This window comes from Bremia lactucae, linkage group LG6 (assembly GCF_004359215.1).
Source record: "Bremia lactucae strain SF5 linkage group LG6, whole genome shotgun sequence".
NCBI classification, from domain to species: Eukaryota; Oomycota; class Peronosporomycetes; order Peronosporales; family Peronosporaceae; genus Bremia; species Bremia lactucae.
The window spans coordinates 7,438,776-7,458,581 of NC_090615.1; the positions used below are offsets into that span (position 1 = coordinate 7,438,776).

The 19,806-nt window shown below is 44.5% G+C and overlaps 3 protein-coding genes across 3 annotated transcripts; 2 read left to right on the forward strand and 1 right to left on the reverse strand.

The window, feature by feature from the left end:
• Nucleotides 1-943: 943 nt before the first annotated feature.
• Nucleotides 944-2,078, reverse strand: CCR75_000488 (uncharacterized protein; the record flags this gene model as incomplete). Its single annotated transcript, XM_067958595.1, has 3 exons — nucleotides 944-1,580; nucleotides 1,651-1,862; nucleotides 1,923-2,078. The coding sequence occupies 3 exons, from the start codon at nucleotides 2,076-2,078 to the stop codon at nucleotides 1,040-1,042; spliced, it is 909 nt and encodes a 302-aa protein (XP_067818278.1). The 3' UTR covers nucleotides 944-1,039.
• A 989-nt stretch (nucleotides 2,079-3,067) lies between these two features.
• On the forward strand, nucleotides 3,068-5,100 carry CCR75_000489 (uncharacterized protein; the record flags this gene model as incomplete). The annotated part of the gene is made up of 2 exons (XM_067958596.1): nucleotides 3,068-3,708; nucleotides 4,428-5,100. The coding sequence occupies 2 exons, from the start codon at nucleotides 3,068-3,070 to the stop codon at nucleotides 5,098-5,100; spliced, it is 1,314 nt and encodes a 437-aa protein (XP_067818277.1).
• A 9,502-nt stretch (nucleotides 5,101-14,602) lies between these two features.
• Nucleotides 14,603-19,431, forward strand: CCR75_000490 (uncharacterized protein; the record flags this gene model as incomplete). The annotated part of the gene is made up of 2 exons (XM_067958597.1): nucleotides 14,603-14,901; nucleotides 14,977-19,431. Exons 1-2 carry the CDS (start codon nucleotides 14,617-14,619, stop codon nucleotides 19,429-19,431), a joined length of 4,740 nt encoding a protein of 1,579 aa, XP_067817914.1. The 5' UTR covers nucleotides 14,603-14,616.
• Nucleotides 19,432-19,806: the final 375 nt, after the last annotated feature.

Here is a 19,806-nt window from a genome sequence, read left to right on the forward strand (position 1 = left end):
AGGCCCTTGAACGGACTACGAAGTGCTACCAGCTGTACCGGGGCACCCTTTGCTAGTACTGATAATAGTACTAGTCAACCTACACTGATTTCAGTGAAGGCGGGGCTCAACTACTATTCAAATTCCTATGTAACGATCTTCTATCCAATACTAACTTTAATATAGTAATAACTAACTATGTATGGCGCCTACTTGCGCACCGCACAATCGTGTCTTGTGACGATTGTCGGGGTTGATTCAAACCTGAATAGAAAGGAGTCGCCTTCGCTTACCTTAAACTTAAAGATTTCGATTTTTAAGCTTTCGGGCTGACGCTTCCTCGTCGACCCGCTAGCAGCATAGTTCCAACTGTTGAGTACCCTGTTCTCTTAACACCTCCGCGTGCTGAGATCCTTGCTGGTGAAGCAAGGCTACATTATCCTGGGCCCCGTCGAGTTCATGTTGTACGATCTCGGCTATGGCCGCATGTTGTTCATCTGTCTTCAGAGTTAGCAACATGGCACCAACGGCTGATTCGCCTACGACCGAACTCATGCGACCAACATGGCACCAACGGCTGATTCGCCTACGACCGAACTCATGCGACCGATCATGAATATGCCAAACAATAGAACTGATGTCTTACTGCGTCAATATTACCAAATTTGGTAATATTGTAATTATTAAGTCAAAATTAATACAGGTAATAATTTCGTACTCTTTATTTTTTTTCTCACATATAAATAATATTAATTACGGGGTTTACCGTTACATAAATATTATTTCTCTTCGGTCAATACCGGTTTCTAGGAGTAGCTTATCGAAACCAGTGTCAAACTATCTGCCAGCTCTCCTCAGAAATTAGGCGTGCATGAAGTAAAATAAATTGTGGTCATTCGCTTGTATAAGCAAGCTGCCGACTTGATGTGCATCTCTTGGTAATTGCTAACAAGAATCAGCCAAATATGCAAGGCACTCGCCAAAACTTTACAAAAATTAGCAACTTAGAAAAGCAATTCTTAAGGCATTAACGCACTAATCTTCAGTTCAATTTTCAGCTTCATTCCAGCATTACACATCCGTCTCGGAGAATGCAGGCTTCATTAATATGGCAGCACATAACACGACCAGGAGCGAATTCGCATGCTTTTTCTCGACCAATATTATTTTTGCATACCGACGAACTAGTAGCCCACTCTCCAGCAAGCAAAAGATGCGTGACATCTCTATCCGGCAGACCGCGAGGGGTTCCACTTAGATGGACGTTTTTCCATTCCTGCAAATCAGACTTGACCTTTATAGCAACATTGTTAGCTTTTACAAGTGGGTCAATGACCTCAAACCATTGCTCAACTGTCCAGTTGGCGCCAGCCTCGAATGGAACGCCATTTAGCATGTACATCGGCGTGCCAGATATGCCTCTGGAGCACGAGTACTTCCACGATTCACGAGCTTGATTGTCCACATCCGTTCCTCCATATCCCGTCATCCCTTCATCCCACTGCTTCTCCGTCAAGGACGGAAATGTGATCTGAGCCACTTTCTTGAGCTTTCGAGTTACTTGAGCTGAGCTTAGGTCCTTTGTCGCCTTGTTCCAAAATCTGCAACAAGACCCACATATACAACTTGTTCCAGTACTACCTCACTTAGTATGCAAAATTAGGACCCTACATTGCCTGGTTGGCGTAAATTGTTTCGAGCCACGTAGTAAAGGTCTTGTCTCCTAAACTCGTAGTAATAGCAAATGCTGCTTCCGCAGTCGTATATGCGTGCTGGTGGTACGGCAATGGAAAAAGCACGAAGCGAACACGAAATTCGTCAGCTTCGTAATGCTCAACAATCTTTTTCAGGCCTGGGTATGCTGACTTGCTGTCCGGACACAACTGATGCAGCCATGCAGCTTAAGACAAGTGATCAGATTTTTTAATAACACAATTTCTTACCAAGTCAACAAATGACTCGAGCTGCACGCCAGCGTCTGCACTACCTTTTCCAAGGGTAAAGCCAGGAAGACGCCGAGGAACTCTTTGGGCGCTCACTTTCGCATAGAGCCCCATCATTAGCGGCAGAATTTGCCAAGCGAGCGCTGAAGTCATCATTTTATCAAATAATTAAAACTCGAAAGGATTCTTCGTTCCTTTCATTCGGGTTTTTTATCGTAATGACTTACCATTTTGAATTAAAATAATCTTATTATTGCAATAAGCGCAATTAACGCAAAATTCTAGATCTTAGCGTTATGGCGACGTTGTTGCTTGTAAAATTATTTGGCCGCTGTTCAGGTGCCTATTCCGCCAGAGCCGCCAGGTTTTATTATTGGGAAAGGCAGTGGAGACTCTTAAGAACGACTAGAGACGTACGTCGACTTACTTTGCCCCTACAGCAAGGTCGCATTTAATGGTATGAAAGCATTAGCCCACCACTACGAGAATGACGAGATCCAAATCAAGGCCGTGTTATTGCCTTGTCGATGCTTACTATTTCGTTGGCTTTTAGTGATGACCACTTCATCCCTTGGGCTAAAGCTATACAAAAACCAAGAACGGTATCGTAATCACATAATGTCTGGGCTTCATAAAGCTAAACGAATGATGTTGTTGGAACTCACTATAATGTTTTGGAACAAAGCGACAAAAGATTTAAGTGCGATGCAAGTAAATTTCGAGCAGAAAAAATTGGCCCAAACGACATTTCCAAACCTAACTCAAAATTAGTGGGACATGAAAATGACAGGTAACGGCGGAACCGAGATGAATCAAAATATGCGAACAACTTGGAAGTGCGCATGTACTCGTACAATAACTGGTACACCGCAGTACTCGTTAAATGGCGTTACATTTAAAATGCTGACTCCTCTTGGAAACTCGCGGACTGGCTGAAAGTTATTGAGCCATTACTTACAGCCAACAAGTTGAAAGAGTAATTGTAAAAAAGTAGGGGTAAAAGCCGAACAGTATCTTAGCAAAAACAAACTCACACAAGCACACTCAATTACAGCACTTCTGACAAATTAAAGATTAATTTTAAATTATTCATTTATATGTTCCAATTTTGCCATAGGAAACTGAATAAGACTGCCAAATCAATGATGACCCGTCGAGGCGTCTTCCTGCTTTTCGAGGGCGTGGATCGTTGCGGCAAAACGACGCAAACAACGATGCTATATGATAAGTTGAGCGCATCGATGATATCTCAATCTTTTGCTCTTCTGCACTTTCCAGATCGCAGCACAGTTATTGGTAAGAGCATTCACGCGTACCTGACAAGCTCGGAGGCCATGGATGACCATGTCATTCACCTGCTATTTTCGGCGAATCGCTGGGAAGCAGCCAGCAAAATTGAGTCGATTCTGACCAGCGGCCAGCATATCATTATGGATCGCTACTCATTCAGCGGTGTGGCTTTTTCGGCCGCCAAGAGCGGCCTATCACTTGACTGGTGTTGGGCACCCGAAGTTGGTCTTCCAAAGCCCGACGCAGTCATTTTTCTTGATCTTTCAGTAAAGCTAGCGTCCAGACGCACTGACTTTGGCGAGGAACGGTACGAGACAACAGGCTTTCAGGAAAAAGTGTATCGCAACTTTCATTATATCATGAGGCGCACTACACCTGAGTGGCACGTCGTGGATGCAACGGGCACCATTGAACAGGTGCACGATAAAATTATGGTTATTGCCGAAGAGGCTATCGAAAAATTTGCCGAGTTGCCTCTGAGCCACTTCGACACTACGTAAACGAGTTAAGTCTTTTTACTAAAAGTATTGTTCTGGGATTGATCCTTAAATAGTTGAGCCAGTGTCTGTAAAAAGAATTGTGCATAAGTGAAAATATGCACGTAAGCCTATGCCGGCTATACTACGATCGAAGCGTCGACTGTGGCTGCAGCATTAATATGGGCTGTCAAATACTTCAGTAGATTTTGTGTTGATATATTTACCACGTGCAGTGGTGTTACTTGCTTTAACAAAACAATTATCAGCTGCAAGCGACAGGCTGGCTTCAATTCTGTCGTCATGGACATTTTACGGCGCATCAGCTATTTCTCCGTCAGTCAATGCAGTCACAAATGTCGAAACAACGTGAATGATATTACTTGCGACTTCAGTTTTGCTTTATCCAAGACTTCAAGCACATCAATATCGGGGAAGATAAGTCAAGTTGGTCTATAGATCGGAACTTGATTTTAAGATAAACCCTTTTTTTCTACAGCCTGCAAGTATCTTTTTTTNAAAATGCTGACTCCTCTTGGAAACTCGCGGACTGGCTGAAAGTTATTGAGCCATTACTTACAGCCAACAAGTTGAAAGAGTAATTGTAAAAAAGTAGGGGTAAAAGCCGAACAGTATCTTAGCAAAAACAAACTCACACAAGCACACTCAATTACAGCACTTCTGACAAATTAAAGATTAATTTTAAATTATTCATTTATATGTTCCAATTTTGCCATAGGAAACTGAATAAGACTGCCAAATCAATGATGACCCGTCGAGGCGTCTTCCTGCTTTTCGAGGGCGTGGATCGTTGCGGCAAAACGACGCAAACAACGATGCTATATGATAAGTTGAGCGCATCGATGATATCTCAATCTTTTGCTCTTCTGCACTTTCCAGATCGCAGCACAGTTATTGGTAAGAGCATTCACGCGTACCTGACAAGCTCGGAGGCCATGGATGACCATGTCATTCACCTGCTATTTTCGGCGAATCGCTGGGAAGCAGCCAGCAAAATTGAGTCGATTCTGACCAGCGGCCAGCATATCATTATGGATCGCTACTCATTCAGCGGTGTGGCTTTTTCGGCCGCCAAGAGCGGCCTATCACTTGACTGGTGTTGGGCACCCGAAGTTGGTCTTCCAAAGCCCGACGCAGTCATTTTTCTTGATCTTTCAGTAAAGCTAGCGTCCAGACGCACTGACTTTGGCGAGGAACGGTACGAGACAACAGGCTTTCAGGAAAAAGTGTATCGCAACTTTCATTATATCATGAGGCGCACTACACCTGAGTGGCACGTCGTGGATGCAACGGGCACCATTGAACAGGTGCACGATAAAATTATGGTTATTGCCGAAGAGGCTATTGAAAAATTTGCCGAGTTGCCTCTGAGCCACTTCGACACTACGTAAACGAGTTAAGTCTTTTTACTAAAAGTATTGTTCTGGGATTGATCCTTAAATAGTTGAGCCAGTGTCTGTAAAAAGAATTGTGCATAAGTGAAAATATGCACGTAAGCCTATGCCGGCTATACTACGATCGAAGCGTCGACTGTGGCTGCAGCATTAATATGGGCTGTCAAATACTTCAGTAGATTTTGTGTTGATATATTTACCACGTGCAGTGGTGTTACTTGCTTTAACAAAACAATTATCAGCTGCAAGCGACAGGCTGGCTTCAATTCTGTCGTCATGGACATTTTACGGCGCATCAGCTATTTCTCCGTCAGTCAATGCAGTCACAAATGTCGAAACAACGTGAATGATATTACTTGCGACTTCAGTTTTGCTTTATCCAAGACTTCAAGCACATCAATATCGGGGAAGATAAGTCAAGTTGGTCTATAGATCGGAACTTGATTTTAAGATAAACCCTTTTTTTCTACAGCCTGCAAGTATCTTTTTTTAAAATTACTTCTCTAGTCGAACTTTGAAAGCGCAGCAGCTACTAGCAACAGCCACAATTATACGAAGCTCTAACGTTGCAACTACATCTTCCGATTTTTCGCAGGTTGCCAATGTTAGATGGTTGCCACTCTGAGCACCTTCCTCGACGATGAGGGAATGGTGGACTTTGAAAGCCATTCTCAATCAGAAAAGGAGGAAAAAGAGCGGCGTTCGCTCACGCCTTCTCCTCCGGACGAACGTCGGCGAGCCCCGAATCCGTTCCCAGAACATGGTGCCGCTGATGTCTTAACTGCATTGAGCAGGACACGGGAGCCTAAGTCTAACATTATTCCGAATCCGCTCGATGAAGAGCAAGAGCAGAAAATTTTCATAGAGGAAAGAGCTCGTCGTCGAGCTGCCGAAATAGCGACAGCTAAGGCTCATAGTGAATATAGATTCACTCCGCTTAGTGCAGACGAGCGTCTCAAAGAGATAGGGGGTCATAGCTTGGCCATCTGAATCACTGGTGACCCGGCGAGGACGCCGGAGGAGATCGCTGCACGCAACGCTCTTCATGAGCAATACCTTACGCCGAAGGTAATGACGCGAAGCCAGTATCTGAAGCGTTTACCTGATCAAGCCCGTGAAGCTTCAGTGACCTCCATAAGGGAAATTCCGATCGTTTTGTTTCCAAACGAAACAAGAACTGAAAACAAAGTCTCATTTGAGAAATGGATTCACCGGGCCCGCAAACTCGTATTATCTGGAATATCAGAGAGTCTGCGGATAGAGGTGATGCGTTTGGAACGGAAGCTTCGCTTCAACTTTGCTAAGCTTAAGGTCAAATGCCAGTTACGTTCGGCATTTAGGCCACAAAACGAAGAAAGGCCTAGCCAATATTTCAGTGCTTCGATTGACCGTACAACCAAGGATCGAAGCCGCACTAAGGCTTTAGATCCACCTAATCCCACGTTTAGTGGTGGGAAGCGTCGTTTGACGCGAATGACCCTGAGCTTGGCGCTCAAAAACGTCAACGGCGTACGGGCAATCTTGCCGAAGAGGTACCTCGAACTCCCAAGAGTTTTCAGAAGAGGGGTACCCTAGCCACTTCACCAGATACAGTAGAACCCCTCTAAAGTAATACTCTTAGGACCGAAAAGTAATATTACTTTATGCGTTTTATTACTTTAGATGCCAACCTCTTCTCTCCAGAAAATTTTCGTTTAGGAAGCTCAATGTGCAGCTGACGCATTACCTAACCCTAACCCTCGACGTGAAGCTTCAACTTTGACACTTTAACTAAACTAAAATATTTATAAGAAGTACAGAACGGGAACGGCAAATCTAAACGTCTAAGCAAGAACTGCAAACTTAACACAAAAAATGGCGAAAGCACACCTGAAGGTTGCTCATGCTCCTATCACTAATGAAATCCGCATAGCTATCAGTAAAAGGAAGCGTGATACCAGTGGAACACAGAAGGATATTGCACAATGGGTGGTAGAGAAATTTGGCATGACTGTCAGTCAAGCTGCGATTTCCAAGATTCTCAAGCAGCAGGAGCACTGGATCTCCCAAGGTGAAAAAGCTGGTGCAGGAGACGGAGCAAAAATTAGTATGGATGCGAAGCGTCAGAAGACTGTAGAATACCCTCTCATGGAAGAGGCACTTTACAAATTTGTGCGAACTTACGAAGATGTCATGGATCTCTCGGGTGAACTTTATAAAGAAAAGGGGAGGATTTTTTTGGAGAGACTGTACCCCGATCAAGACACAAATACGTTTCAATTCTCCAATGGCTGGTTGAACAGGTTCAAAGCTCGATATGGAATCAAAGAGCGAGTGAGACATGGAGAGAGCGGTTCGGTTAACATGGAGATACTCGAGCAATCCTTACCCGCAATTCGAGAAGTTTTGGATCAGTATGAATGGAAGGATATCTACAATATGGATGAAACGGGTTTGTTTTACCGACTTCAGGTATGTCGGGGCCAGTTGAAATCACTTTGGAAGCAACTTCAAATACTAAAATTTATTGCCTCCTCACTTTAGGCTGATCGTTCACTTGCAACGAAGCAACTGGAGGGCCGCAAGCAGCACAAGGAACGGCTAACTTTTGTTGTTTGTGCCAACGGAGATGGCTCAGATCGTGTCCCACTTTGGGTGATTGGGAAATACTTGAATCCCCGTTGTCTCAAAAATATCAATCGTCAGAACCTTGGCTGCCACTACAGGGCAAATCCGAAGGCTTGGATGAACAGTGTATTGTTTTTGGAATGGCTACAATGGTTTAATCGGAGGATGAGGAGAAGACAGGTGCTGCTGATTATGGACAATTGTCCTGCTCATGTTCCAATTGACAGCTTGCCGGAGCTGGCCAATGTTAAAATCCTTTACCTGCCGCCCAACACAACTTCCCGAATTCAGCCTTGTGATGCAGGCATTATTCGAACTTTGAAGGCCTTTTACAGGAAAATTTTCAATCGCAACTTGCTAAGAGCATTGGAGCTGGATGAAACACTTAACAATGTGGAAGCGCATAAAAAAGTGGATGTTTTGAAGGCGATGGTGTGGGCTGTGGAGGCCTGGAATATGGTGACCAAGGAAACTATTCGTAATTGTTTTAATCACTGCAAAATTCGGACATCAAGCTTGAACATCCAAGTTCCTGCTAGGGCGACCGAACCCCCCGCAAATGTTGCAGATGACTTGATGTTACAGAATGATCAACTGTACCGCAATCCAATGGACATCAACGCCATCCTCAACAACCCCTTGGAGAGAGAGGTCGCCTATAGTCCTGACGTAGAAGACATTGTGGCAGTAACAATGGAAGAACATGGATTGTCTTTGCCTGTAGAAGTGGAAGGAGGGATTCCCGATGCGGATGATAGCGAAGTGCCAGCCCCCGTGAAAGCCAAGGACGTCCTTGATGCAATAAGGTTGTGTAAACTGTACTTCATGCAGGGAGTGTGATACTTCCACGACTCACAGGAAATTGAATGAAGTTTTGGACGATTTTGAAAGGATACAGATTACTGGAAAGAAGCAAGTCACTCTCCATCGATTTCTCTCAAAAGCGGCAAAAGAAGTATAGTTATTTGAAAAAAAAATTTTTTTCTAAATATATTACTTTTGGGGTATGTGTCTACTAATAGTGGGACTTTAAAAAATATTACTTTATTACTTTGGCAAAATATTACTTTAACCTTAAGTCCCAACTCGGGACCACGAAATTTTATTACTTAGGACGTATTATTACTTTAGAGCGTATCACTTTAGAGGGGTTCTACTGTACTGGTATTGATCCTCACGACGACGTCGCTTTAAGAGTTTCTCCACATGAAACTGAAGGTTCTTCGCGCATCAAGCAGCGTGGGAGGGGGCCGAAATTTCGGCGGAAGCATTTGATGCTCTACGGCACGAGGTGCAACTTCTTCGCAAGGTCCTTGCTCGGGTTGAGAGCTTCTTTAAGGCGGTTCTGGACCGTCTTTCGACGCTGGAGCGTCAGCAGCCTCGTTAAGAGGGCCCGCTGGACATCCTGGTGAGGATGCAGCAATCTGCGGCACGACCGCCTGTCTCGGCGCAAGCGCCTTCAAGTCCACGTGGGAAGGGTCCCGATATGGCTTAAGCAAGCCAATGTAAATCACTGGGTGTGTACGCAGCTTGCTGGGAAGGTTTAGCGTATAAGCTAGGCCCTTCTTGGCCACGACCGTAAATGGTTTATTAAAGCGTGGGCGACATATTTGGTCTTGAAGACCGCGGAAACCAAGTTGGTGGGTAGGTTTTTAGCGTTTAGTAAAACTCGGTTTCCGACCATATAAGAATTAAACAGCTTCTGCCTTTGGCATCCGCTTGTTCTTTTTGTTTGTCTTGGCTATCAGCCAGCCCTTACATGTCTTAAGACACTAAATCGCGTCGCGAGAAACTCGCTTACGTGTTTCCGAATGGTTACAGGGCTGATATCAGCAAGCCTATCGGCCAATTCTCCCCCACCAAGCCCTGAACCACGCAGTGGTATCCTTAACGGAACGCGCGGGTGGGTAAGACCGTTTATAGAAAACGGAGTATATCCTGTAGAGGCATGAACAGCGTTATTTAACGCAAATTCCACATCTGGGAGCATTGCGCTCCAGCGCTTTGGTGTCTGAGCACACACGCTGCGTAAAACGTCTTCAATGACGCGATTGCCACGTTCGGTTTGACCATCGGTCTGCGGATGGTCCGCAGTGGACATAATTAATCTGGTGCCAAGCACTCGGAAAATTGATTCCCAGAATTTACTCGTGAAATGGGGATCCCGATCAGAGACAATTGCCACTGGCAAACCATGTTGTCGAAATACGCGATCGATAAACAGCTTAGCTGTACCATCTCCATCAATGGAATCCGGCAACGCCGCTAAGTAAGCCATTTTGCTCAAACGGTCAACAAAGACCAGCTTACACGCTAAACTTTCCTAGCAAGCTGCGTTCACACTCAGTAATATACTATGGCTTGCTTAAGCCATATCAGAACCCCTCCCATGTGAACTTGAAGGCGCTTGCGCCGAAACCGACGGCCGTGCCGCACACTGCTGCATCCGAACCAGGACGTCCTTCTGACCCTCGAAACGAGATTGCCAACGTTCCAGCATTTAAAGACGGTTTTGAACCACCTTAAAAGAGCCATCAACCCGAGCAAGGGCCTTGCAAAGAAGTTGCACCTCGTGCTTTAGAGCATCAAATGCTTCCGTCGAGATCTCGGCCTTCCCCCGCGCTGCTTGATGCGCGAGGGAACCTGCAGTTTCACGTGAAGAAAATTATGAAGCGACGCTGCCATAACGGCCAAGGCCAGTATCTGCTGAAGTGGCTGGGGTACCCCTCTTCTGATAACTCTCGGGAGTTTAAGGTATCTCTTCGACAAGATTGCCCGTACGCCGTTAAGGTTTTTGAGTGCCATGCAAAGGGTCAACTTGCGTGAAACGACGCTTCCCACAACTAGAAGTGGGAAAAGGCGGATCTATAGCCTCAGTGCGGCTTCAATTTATGGTTGCACGGTCACCTAAGCACTGAAATATCGGCTACGCCTTTCCTCGTTTTGTGGCATAAATGCCAGACGTAACTAGCATTTGGCCTTAATCTTGGCGAAGTCGATGCGAAGCTTCCGTTCCAAACGAACATCAGCCACATACACAGACTCTCTAATATTCCGAATATTGCGGAGGCGGCGGGCCCGATGGACCCAGTTCTCAATCGACACTTCGTTTTCGCTTTTTAGTTCGTCTGGAAACAAAACGATCAGAATTTCCCCCATTGAGGTCACCGAAGTTCCACGAGCTTGATCACGCAAACGCGTCAGATACTGGCTTCGCGTCATTACATTGGCGTATAATATCGCTCATTAAAAGCGTCGCGAGCAGTGATTCCTTCGGCGTCCTCGCCGTGGGACTCGATATCCAAATGGCCAAGCTATGACCCGTCATCTCTTTGAGACCCTCTTCCACACCAAGTGGAGTGAATCGGTATACACTGTGAGCTTTAGCTTTCGCTATCTCTGCAGCTCGACAACGAGCTTGTTCCTCTATGAGATTGCCCGCTCTTGATCTTCATCGAGCGGGTTCGTGATAATGTTGGAATCAGGGTCCTGTGTCCTGCGCAGTGCAGTTAAGACATCTGCTTCACCACGTTCTGGGAACTGATTTGGGGCCCGCTGACGCTCATCCTCGTGAGGAGGCGCGTAAGAGCGAGGCTCTGTCTCCTACTCCTCCGATGGAGTGTGACTTTCATAGTCCACAATTACCTCATCGTCAAGGAAGGTGCTAAGAGTCTGTGATTCACGCTTAGTTGTTATAGGACAAAGGAAAGCAAACCACAACCAAACGGTAAGTTGTTAATATTCCAATTTCAAAGAGGATATGAAGCGAATGTTGTCACTCGGTGTCAACAGTCTGATAGGGAGGGTGTAATGGGGCACACATCGGTTGGTGAGGCGTTGTTGTGGTACATTTACTTTATGAGTAAAATACCTTTTTATCCTATTTTACGATACTTAACATTTGTTACCCATAATAAATGGAACTACTGAAATTCCATTTATTATGGGTAGCAAATGTGGTCGCCGCCAGATTTATATCTGGCTGCAAAAATCTATTTTTATATTAGGTAAATATTTTAGATTTAAACAATCATATAAAGTGCAGTTCCTATTTTGATCTTAAAGCGTCTAGTGCCTTCCTAAGGCTTGCGCATTGGTCTGTGAGAGATGGAACCCGTTCTAAGGTACATACTCTCGGGCACTAGTTGCCCCTTGGTTGTACGAACCCCCGAATCCCTTGATCTAGGATTCACTAAACTTTAATAGCTTGTACGACTCCCTGAGTTGTTAAACCCATTAGTTCTATAGAACTAAAAATCAACAACTCAGAAAGTCGTACAAGCTCGTAGAGCTTAGTGAATCCTAGTTCAAGGGACTCAGTGGCTAGCAGAAGGCAACTAATACCTGAGAGTGGATACCTTAATAGGCTCAGTGCTCTTACAGACCACTGCGCAAGCCTCGGTAATGCAATTGACGCTTCAAGATCAAAATGGAAACTGTATTTTATTTAATGTTTCAAAATATAAAACCTTACCCTAATTGCAGGGTCACGTCCACTTCAATGTTGATTAAATCAACATTGGTAATATTTGCATTGACCTAAGGGCTAGTGCGTGGTGAGAAAGAGCTAGAAGGTTCTTTGCTCGAGTGAGTCCCTCTTATCCTTGGAAAAGAGTCACTCTCAAACAAGGTGGGTATACGTGGATGGTGTAAGCTGTTCAAGGAAAACAGTGCATGCTTTGTAGAAGCGTGCACTGAATTTGTTGATGGCAAGTTCTACCATCGCCTAAAATTCGCTCCAATTTGTAAAAGAGTGGGCGAACCCGCGAAGTATCTCTTCGAGGATACGGTTTGCACGCTGCGTCGGACCATCTATTACAGGATGATCAGATATTGACAATTTCAACTGTGTTTCAAGTGATTTGAAAACAGTTTGTCAAAATTCCACCGTAAATCTAGTCTCGATCTGAGACCAGTTCACGGGGTAACTCATGGAGTCGAAATACCGTACACGAGCACAGCCTTTGGCTGTGGTCGATTCCGGTTTTGCAGCAAGATGTACCATTTTGCTGAAACAATCATCAAAAACAAGAATGCCATTACTTTTATGTTTGTCGTCGGTAAATCCGAAGATGAAGTCTATAGATACAGACTGCCAACACTCTGCCGGAAAAAGCAGAGGTTGTAACGGAGCACCGGATGAAGCACTGGGCTTCACCCGTTGACAAATTTGCAAGCACGTATGTACTTGCGGACGAACACATAGTGGTGTTGCCAGTAGAAGCCGCGACTAATCGTAAGATAAGTCTTTTCACGTCCACGATGACCACTTATTGGTGCATCGTGACACTCATTTATGATGCGTAAATGCAAACCATTATGGGTGGGGATGACGAAACAAGGTGTGTCGCCAGCAATGTCTGTGAAATACAGTAATCCGTTGCGGGTTGTATATTGACCTGTATAATTTCCACGATCCTTGTAAGGATTGTTGTGATGGATTTCTAACGTAATTTATTAACCTTTTAAGAGACTTATCTTGATAAGCCCTTCTAAAAAAAACGTCGTCAAGTAATGTTGATGACAGAATACTTATTCTTGCAACAGTGGCCTTGTGCTCACTGTTGATTGTTGAAACAGTCGCTTGTGCTCACTGTTGATTTTCGCAGCCGGCTCAAAATCGGGTCGGCGCGAAAGGGCATCAGCGACAACGTTAAGTCCTGGCTTATACTCCAAGGAGAAGTTATACTTCGCGAAGAAGGACAACCATCTCGCTATTATTTTGGAGAGGTGTGGACTGTTTACGGCCGTGCATAAAGACGCAGGGTCCGAATATACAACGAACGGTCTATCTTTCAAGAGATAGACCCTAAATTTAGCCAGTACGTATCTGATGGCAAGGACTTCCGTGTCATGCACTGGTGAGTTGCGTTCAGCTGGTTGAAGCTGACGCGACTGACAGCAGACGACGCGCTCTGCGCCGTCTGTGTCATATTTTATGAGCGCACAGCCGATTGCAAAATCCCTGGCGTCACAGACCACGTAAAATGGTTTGTCTTAAACTGCAATTGCTAGGATTAGTGATTGCATCAAGCTTTCCTTGATACCCTCAAAGAAACGCTGACAATCATCATTCCATAACCACTTTACACTTTTCTTCAACAAAGAAGAGAGATTTATTGGCATTTCGGCATAACTGCGTGAGTACTTGTGCAGGTACGCCGCGAAGCCGAGGAACTTTGGAAGTCCCTTTACATCGACTGGCACAGGCCAATCGGTATCGCCTTGATCATTTCCTATCAGGGCGTTCAAAAAAAAAAAAAAACGTGTTTACCCACGATGCACCCAAGAAGTGGTATTTCGCTTGCAGTGAATATACAATTCTAGAGATTTGCGTACAACTTATGCTTAAGCATAAGTGTAAGAACCTTTCGGACGTGGGTACGATGTACTCTAACGTCCGACTTTTAGTTCATGGCTCTGCAATGAACAAAGCCGTCATCCAAATAATTCGGTGCGAAATCACGCACCGACCTCAACAGATTGGTTACACATCTGTTTAATGCTGCAGGGGCATTTCTGAGCTTCTGTGGCATAACTAGCCACCCCATAAAATTCCGCTTGGGATGCTTGCTGCACCGAGATTGTCCTATCCCTTAGATTATTATGATTATTATTAAAAATTACAGTATCCTCGTCACCTCTCCTACTCATAGATAGGCGCTTTTGTCGGGAATTCCGGCGCAAGTGCTAGCGCATACGAGCGACATTCGCATTGTCAGTAGACTTGAGCACAATCAGTTATATACGTGAGATAGCTCAGAGTGCTATGAAAAATCTGAGCAGTGCCCACATATTTAACTGAGGCTCGCAAGAAAAGCCGTTCTACTGCTTTCATTTTTAATTGAGGCTGAAAGCATATATATCCAATCAGTAAGGCGTAAAAGGTTACTTCCAACGGAATTAATGAGGCTAGACGGGCAGGACGTTGCTATGGGTGGCGAGTCACAACATGTAAACGAGACGAATGACGAGGGGATGACCATAACGAGCTCTCTCACTCCTCGTCGACGGCAGAAGAAAGCTAGCGGCGGCTTCGAGTTTAGTGTCACGCCTGAACCCTCCTGTCGCCGCCTTTCGACGTCTAGAGGACGCCAACCGGTCGGGGGACTAGAAGAATCACCCGCACGATACTCACCTAGCAAGGTGAAAGCGGCTGTGCGCTCATTTGCTGACTTTTTGCACTTTTTGGTAGGTACCTGAGATGATTCTTGAATACATTTATGACTAAGAGTCGATTTTGTTTCGTTTTGGTGTGATATGGAGGGACAGGAGGAAAAACATCAAGAGCATGCGCTTATGCCGGTCATTATTAAAAGATTCGCGGACTTAGGTGCAGTTATTGAGTCGCAGAAGAGGCACATTGACCGTTGGAAGGGCAAGGAGCTGGACTTGGCCATTGAGGAGGCTCAACAAAATCTAGAGCTTATTCGAGAACTAGGCGAGACAATTCAAAAGCAGGAGCTGCAGATTGCAGAATTGACTGTCACAAAGCAGGAGTGGGAGGAAAAGTACCAACTTGCAGCTTTAGAGGTGGAATCGCTTAAGAAACAGGGCACAGCTCAAATCCAACAGCTAAGTTTAGAAGTGTGTTCGTTACGGCAGTCTAGAGTGGAGATAGAAAAGAAGCTCAAAGAGCGCGACATGTCATGTGCGTCATTTGAAACAACCAGCAAAACGTTGCTGTCGCAACTGCAGCAAACGGAGCGTGATCGCTCAGTAATTATGCTGGAAAACGCAACATTGCAACGTGAGCAAGCTAAACAGTCAGACAAATTGCGTGTCTTTGAGCAACAGATTTATGAGCTTTGTAAGCACTCTGATTTAGAAGTTAATAAGGCGAAAGATTTTGAGCAAAACGTGGCAGCGTGGCAATCAAACTATAACGAGAAAAGTCGGCAGGTGGAACATTTAGAAGATGCCTTAAGTCGTGAAAGACAAAATACGCGACAGCACGAGGGCAAAATGAATCAATTAATGGATAGTTATCGTAAATTACAGGAGCACGTGGAGAATATTGAACACGAACACGAGAAGCAGCTCGCAGACGAGCACAAATACCGCAGAGAGATTGAGGCAGAACGACAACGATTATCTCGAACTTTGGAGGAAGAGTCGCAGCGTTTTCAATCTCTTAAGGATGCGGCCGGGCGTACACGCGCACAGATAGAAGTACAGGCTATGTCTGCAATGAAGCAACGGGAACAACAATTACTGGATGAAAAAGCTCGAGTGGAAGAAGAGCTGCGGCTGCAAAATACCAAAGTTAATGATGAGAACACGAAATTACGAGCTACTGTAGATAAATTGCACGATCTGAATCAGCGCAAGAGCAAGGAGATCGAAAGACATATGAATAGTGCTAAAGAGGTCGAAAAGCTACACCAGGCAGGCATTATCAGTAGCAACAAGACACAGCAACTCGTTGAAAAATTATCGAAAGTAGAACATCAAGCGGAGGCATTTTCTAGGGATTTATCAGCAAATAATGCAGCTTATGAGGAAGCTTTGAAGACGCAACGTGCTAACTTTGAAATCCAATACAATGAGCTCGTTTCGCAAGCTGAAAGTCAATTTAACGACTTGACGCAAGAAAATGAGCAGCTACGAGCTGACCTTGATGAGAAAGCAAAAAAGTTGGAGCAGTTTGAAGGTCAATCAGTGACAGAAGTGAAGGAGGTTAGCAAGTGGCAGATGGAGTGCGATAGACTCCAACATCAGCTACAAGATGGTGTTCGTGAAAATGATTTCTTAAAGTTAGAACTTGAGAATCGTTTGCAGCAGCTAAATTTACATAAGAAGGAGATTGCTGAATTATGCGCACGTATTGAACACTTGATGCATGGTGATCACGAGCAAACGCGACAATTGGAGCTACTGCAGGCCGAGTGCTTACGCTTGGATGAACACAATTGTACTCTGCAAAGATTAGTTGAAGAGACTAGAGTTGAGGCTGAAGCTACGATGGATAAAGCTCACCGCGTACACGACCACTCGGTTGAGCAGCACACCATTTATGAAAACACAGTCCGCTCGTTGGTTGAGGAGAAAGAAGCCGCAATTCATAATTTCGTGACCTTATCTTCTGAGAAGTTGGCGCTAGAAGCTCAGATTGAGATGGATAAGAACGATTTTGAACACTGGAAGGTAATCGTGGAACGACATGAAAGCGAAAAGCAACAATTAGAGTCTCGGCTTCAAGAAGTAATGCTTCGGACGACTGAGCAAATTGAGATGCAAAGAAATTCAGCGGCCTTAAGTACAGAAGAAGGCCGAGCTGATCTGCAAATACTGAAAGCCCAGCTTCTACAGCGTGATACACAGATAGATGAGGGACGTCAACAAGTGCGCTCCATGCAGGAAAATGCTCGATTGTTGGAAAATAGACTCCGTGCTCATCAAGATGAGTCAAATCGCATGCAAGGAATGAATGAACAGCTAAGGATTGAGCTAAATTCCTTGCTGGATGAGAAATGCGCCTTGGAACGTATAGTGCGTCAGCATAGCCCATCGAATTTACGTAAGGATTCATCTGGTGCCGATAGAGATATAGTTCAAAGTGTAGAACAATTAATTTGGGGTATGAGTCGACGTGTTAAGGAAGCAAGTGACAAGGCTATTCATTTGCAGGCACTTTTGGACTCTAAAGTTGATCTACAACTGCAACATTCAAGTAGTGAAACAGCAAAGCTTATGGAGGAGAATAGAAGGCTTCAACATGATCTTAAGAAATTTCCGGTCAAAGTGAAAGAGCTTGACTCTGAGCTTATCCATTTACAAAACGAACGAGAAGAACGTGTTATCACCGAGATGCAGCAAAAGATTGCGGTGTATGTAGAAGACAGTCAGGCCCAAGTCAGTGCAACTGATGACTCACACAACCACCTAACGGCTGTTATTGAGCGGTATAAGCAAGACATATTAGCTCAATTGGATGAAAAGGAGAAGGAGGTAATTGAGCTGCAAGGCGAAGTAGCCGAGATGCAGTCTAAATTAGAGCAAGAAAAAGAAATGACGCGTCATCTTATGGACCGTTCTCGCACAGAGAAGAAAGAACATGCGACGAAACTGTTAATAGCAGAAGATCGAATGATAGAGCTGGAGACGACAATTAAGGACATGCCGCGAATATGTGAGCCATCTGCTTTTGATAAAGAGCACCAGCCGGAGGAGGAAAAGTTTGTCAGCCAGCAGTCGAAAACTGCCAAAGAACAGAGGGCTAGGCACGAAAACTTGCACATGAAAGAAAGTGATCTTCAAGCTTTGCAAGCCCGGTACGAAAATCTAGCCGCTGAGAATGCCGCGACTCATAAAAAGATGGTTGCGAAGCAGGAAGAGGTCGATGACCTGCATCGAGAGGTTGACCTATTGCATGAAGAAATCGATCGTTTACACGCGGAACTTCGCAGCAACACGCTGGAGATGGATAACGCTAGAAGTCATCTTCACGTATCGGAGCTGCTAATGCGGAAGCGAGAGAATTTTCAAGATGACCTTGTTGCACGTGGGAACGATATCTGGCAGCGCGATGCTGAAATTTCCACGAAGAAAGAAGAGCTGCAGCATGCTTACAATTCTGAAGAAAAGTCAAAGTGCGAATTTGAAGAAAATATGCTACAAAAGAGTGTTGACTTTGCTTTTCTGCAGCAACAGAATACAAAGCTTCGAGAGTATTCTGAGAAAACGACACAGGAGATGATTTTGTCAGACGCAGCTAATTCTGGTGCTCGAGTAACAGCAAATTTGGAATCAAAGGAGGCGTATGAGGAATCGAATCAGCGTGAGCAAGAGCTTTTGAAGCAAATTGATGATCTAAAAGCTTCTAAGTTAACTATGCTGTTCCAATTTCGTCGCGAATTGAGAGACCTAAATATTAATTTTGGCGCTCAGGGGTCGATGATTGACGGTAGCAAATCTGATGACACTGCTTTTTACAATTGCATTATGGAAGTGTCTGCGCTTCTTAAAAGTTACAAGGAATGTGAATCTCGCCAGGACGCGCTGCTTCGCCGCAAAGAGGAGGAAATTAATGAGCTTAAGACGCGGATTAATGAATTCGAGCATTCGATTCGGCTTCGCGATAGCCGACTGCGCAAGCGGAGCGAGGTTAGAGACAGAAATTCGCTGTTATCACAGCAGTCTAGAGCTATGCGTGACGAAATATTGATGCTGAAGCTGCAAAATAAAGAGCTACATGATAAGCGAACATTCCTTAATGGGGATGGTGATCCTAAATTAAAAAAGTATGCAAAACCGAAGAGCCGCGGGCGCGACTTGAAGAATAATGATACGAATCTTAAACAAAGTCATTCCAAAGGTGAAATGATGTCTCTTACTGGAAAAGTTGAGGAGCGCCTCTCCAAGGGTGATGTGATGTCTCTTACCAAAAAAATTGAAAAGCTGACGACTCTGGTAATGAAAAAGAATTTGCAGCAAACCCTTTGCGAGGCATCAAAATATAAATTAAGGAGTTCCCATAGCGCCCTTGCTACGAAAGATTTTAATTACTCAAGAGACCTGCTTGAGGAGAAGGTCATGGTGCTTAATGGTCATTTGACAGGGCTGATGTCGGAAAATATCCAGCTTCAGCACTGCGTCGAGCAGTACGCTATACAATTTGGACCGTTGGAAAAGGTGCCTACACAGAGCATGATTGGCGATCCAGGTATCCGAGTCTCCATCCGAGGAAATGGTGGAAGTTCTGCCATTCGATCGCAGTAAGAACACAGGTCTTTATGACGACCTAAATATGCGGTAATCAAATTATTCAGCTGATAGATACTATTTGACATGTTTTTTAACTATTTCCACCAGCTAATACCGCTTTTAGTTTGTAGATCCACCCAAAAATAAGACAACGTCACGATCGGTAGAAAATGGCTTCACTATTAAATTCAGACACTCCAGGTAATCCTAAACTGCTATTATAACCTTAAACTTGAATTAGACTTTGTAATAATGCGACAATGTTATAGCCGTTTCCGGCAGTATGTCTGAATGTGCGAAACAATAGCATTAAAGTTTTCGGTAGAACGCTCTAATCAAGGCTACTATTATGTAGATACTACTTCCTATAAGAGGAATTGTAAATATTAT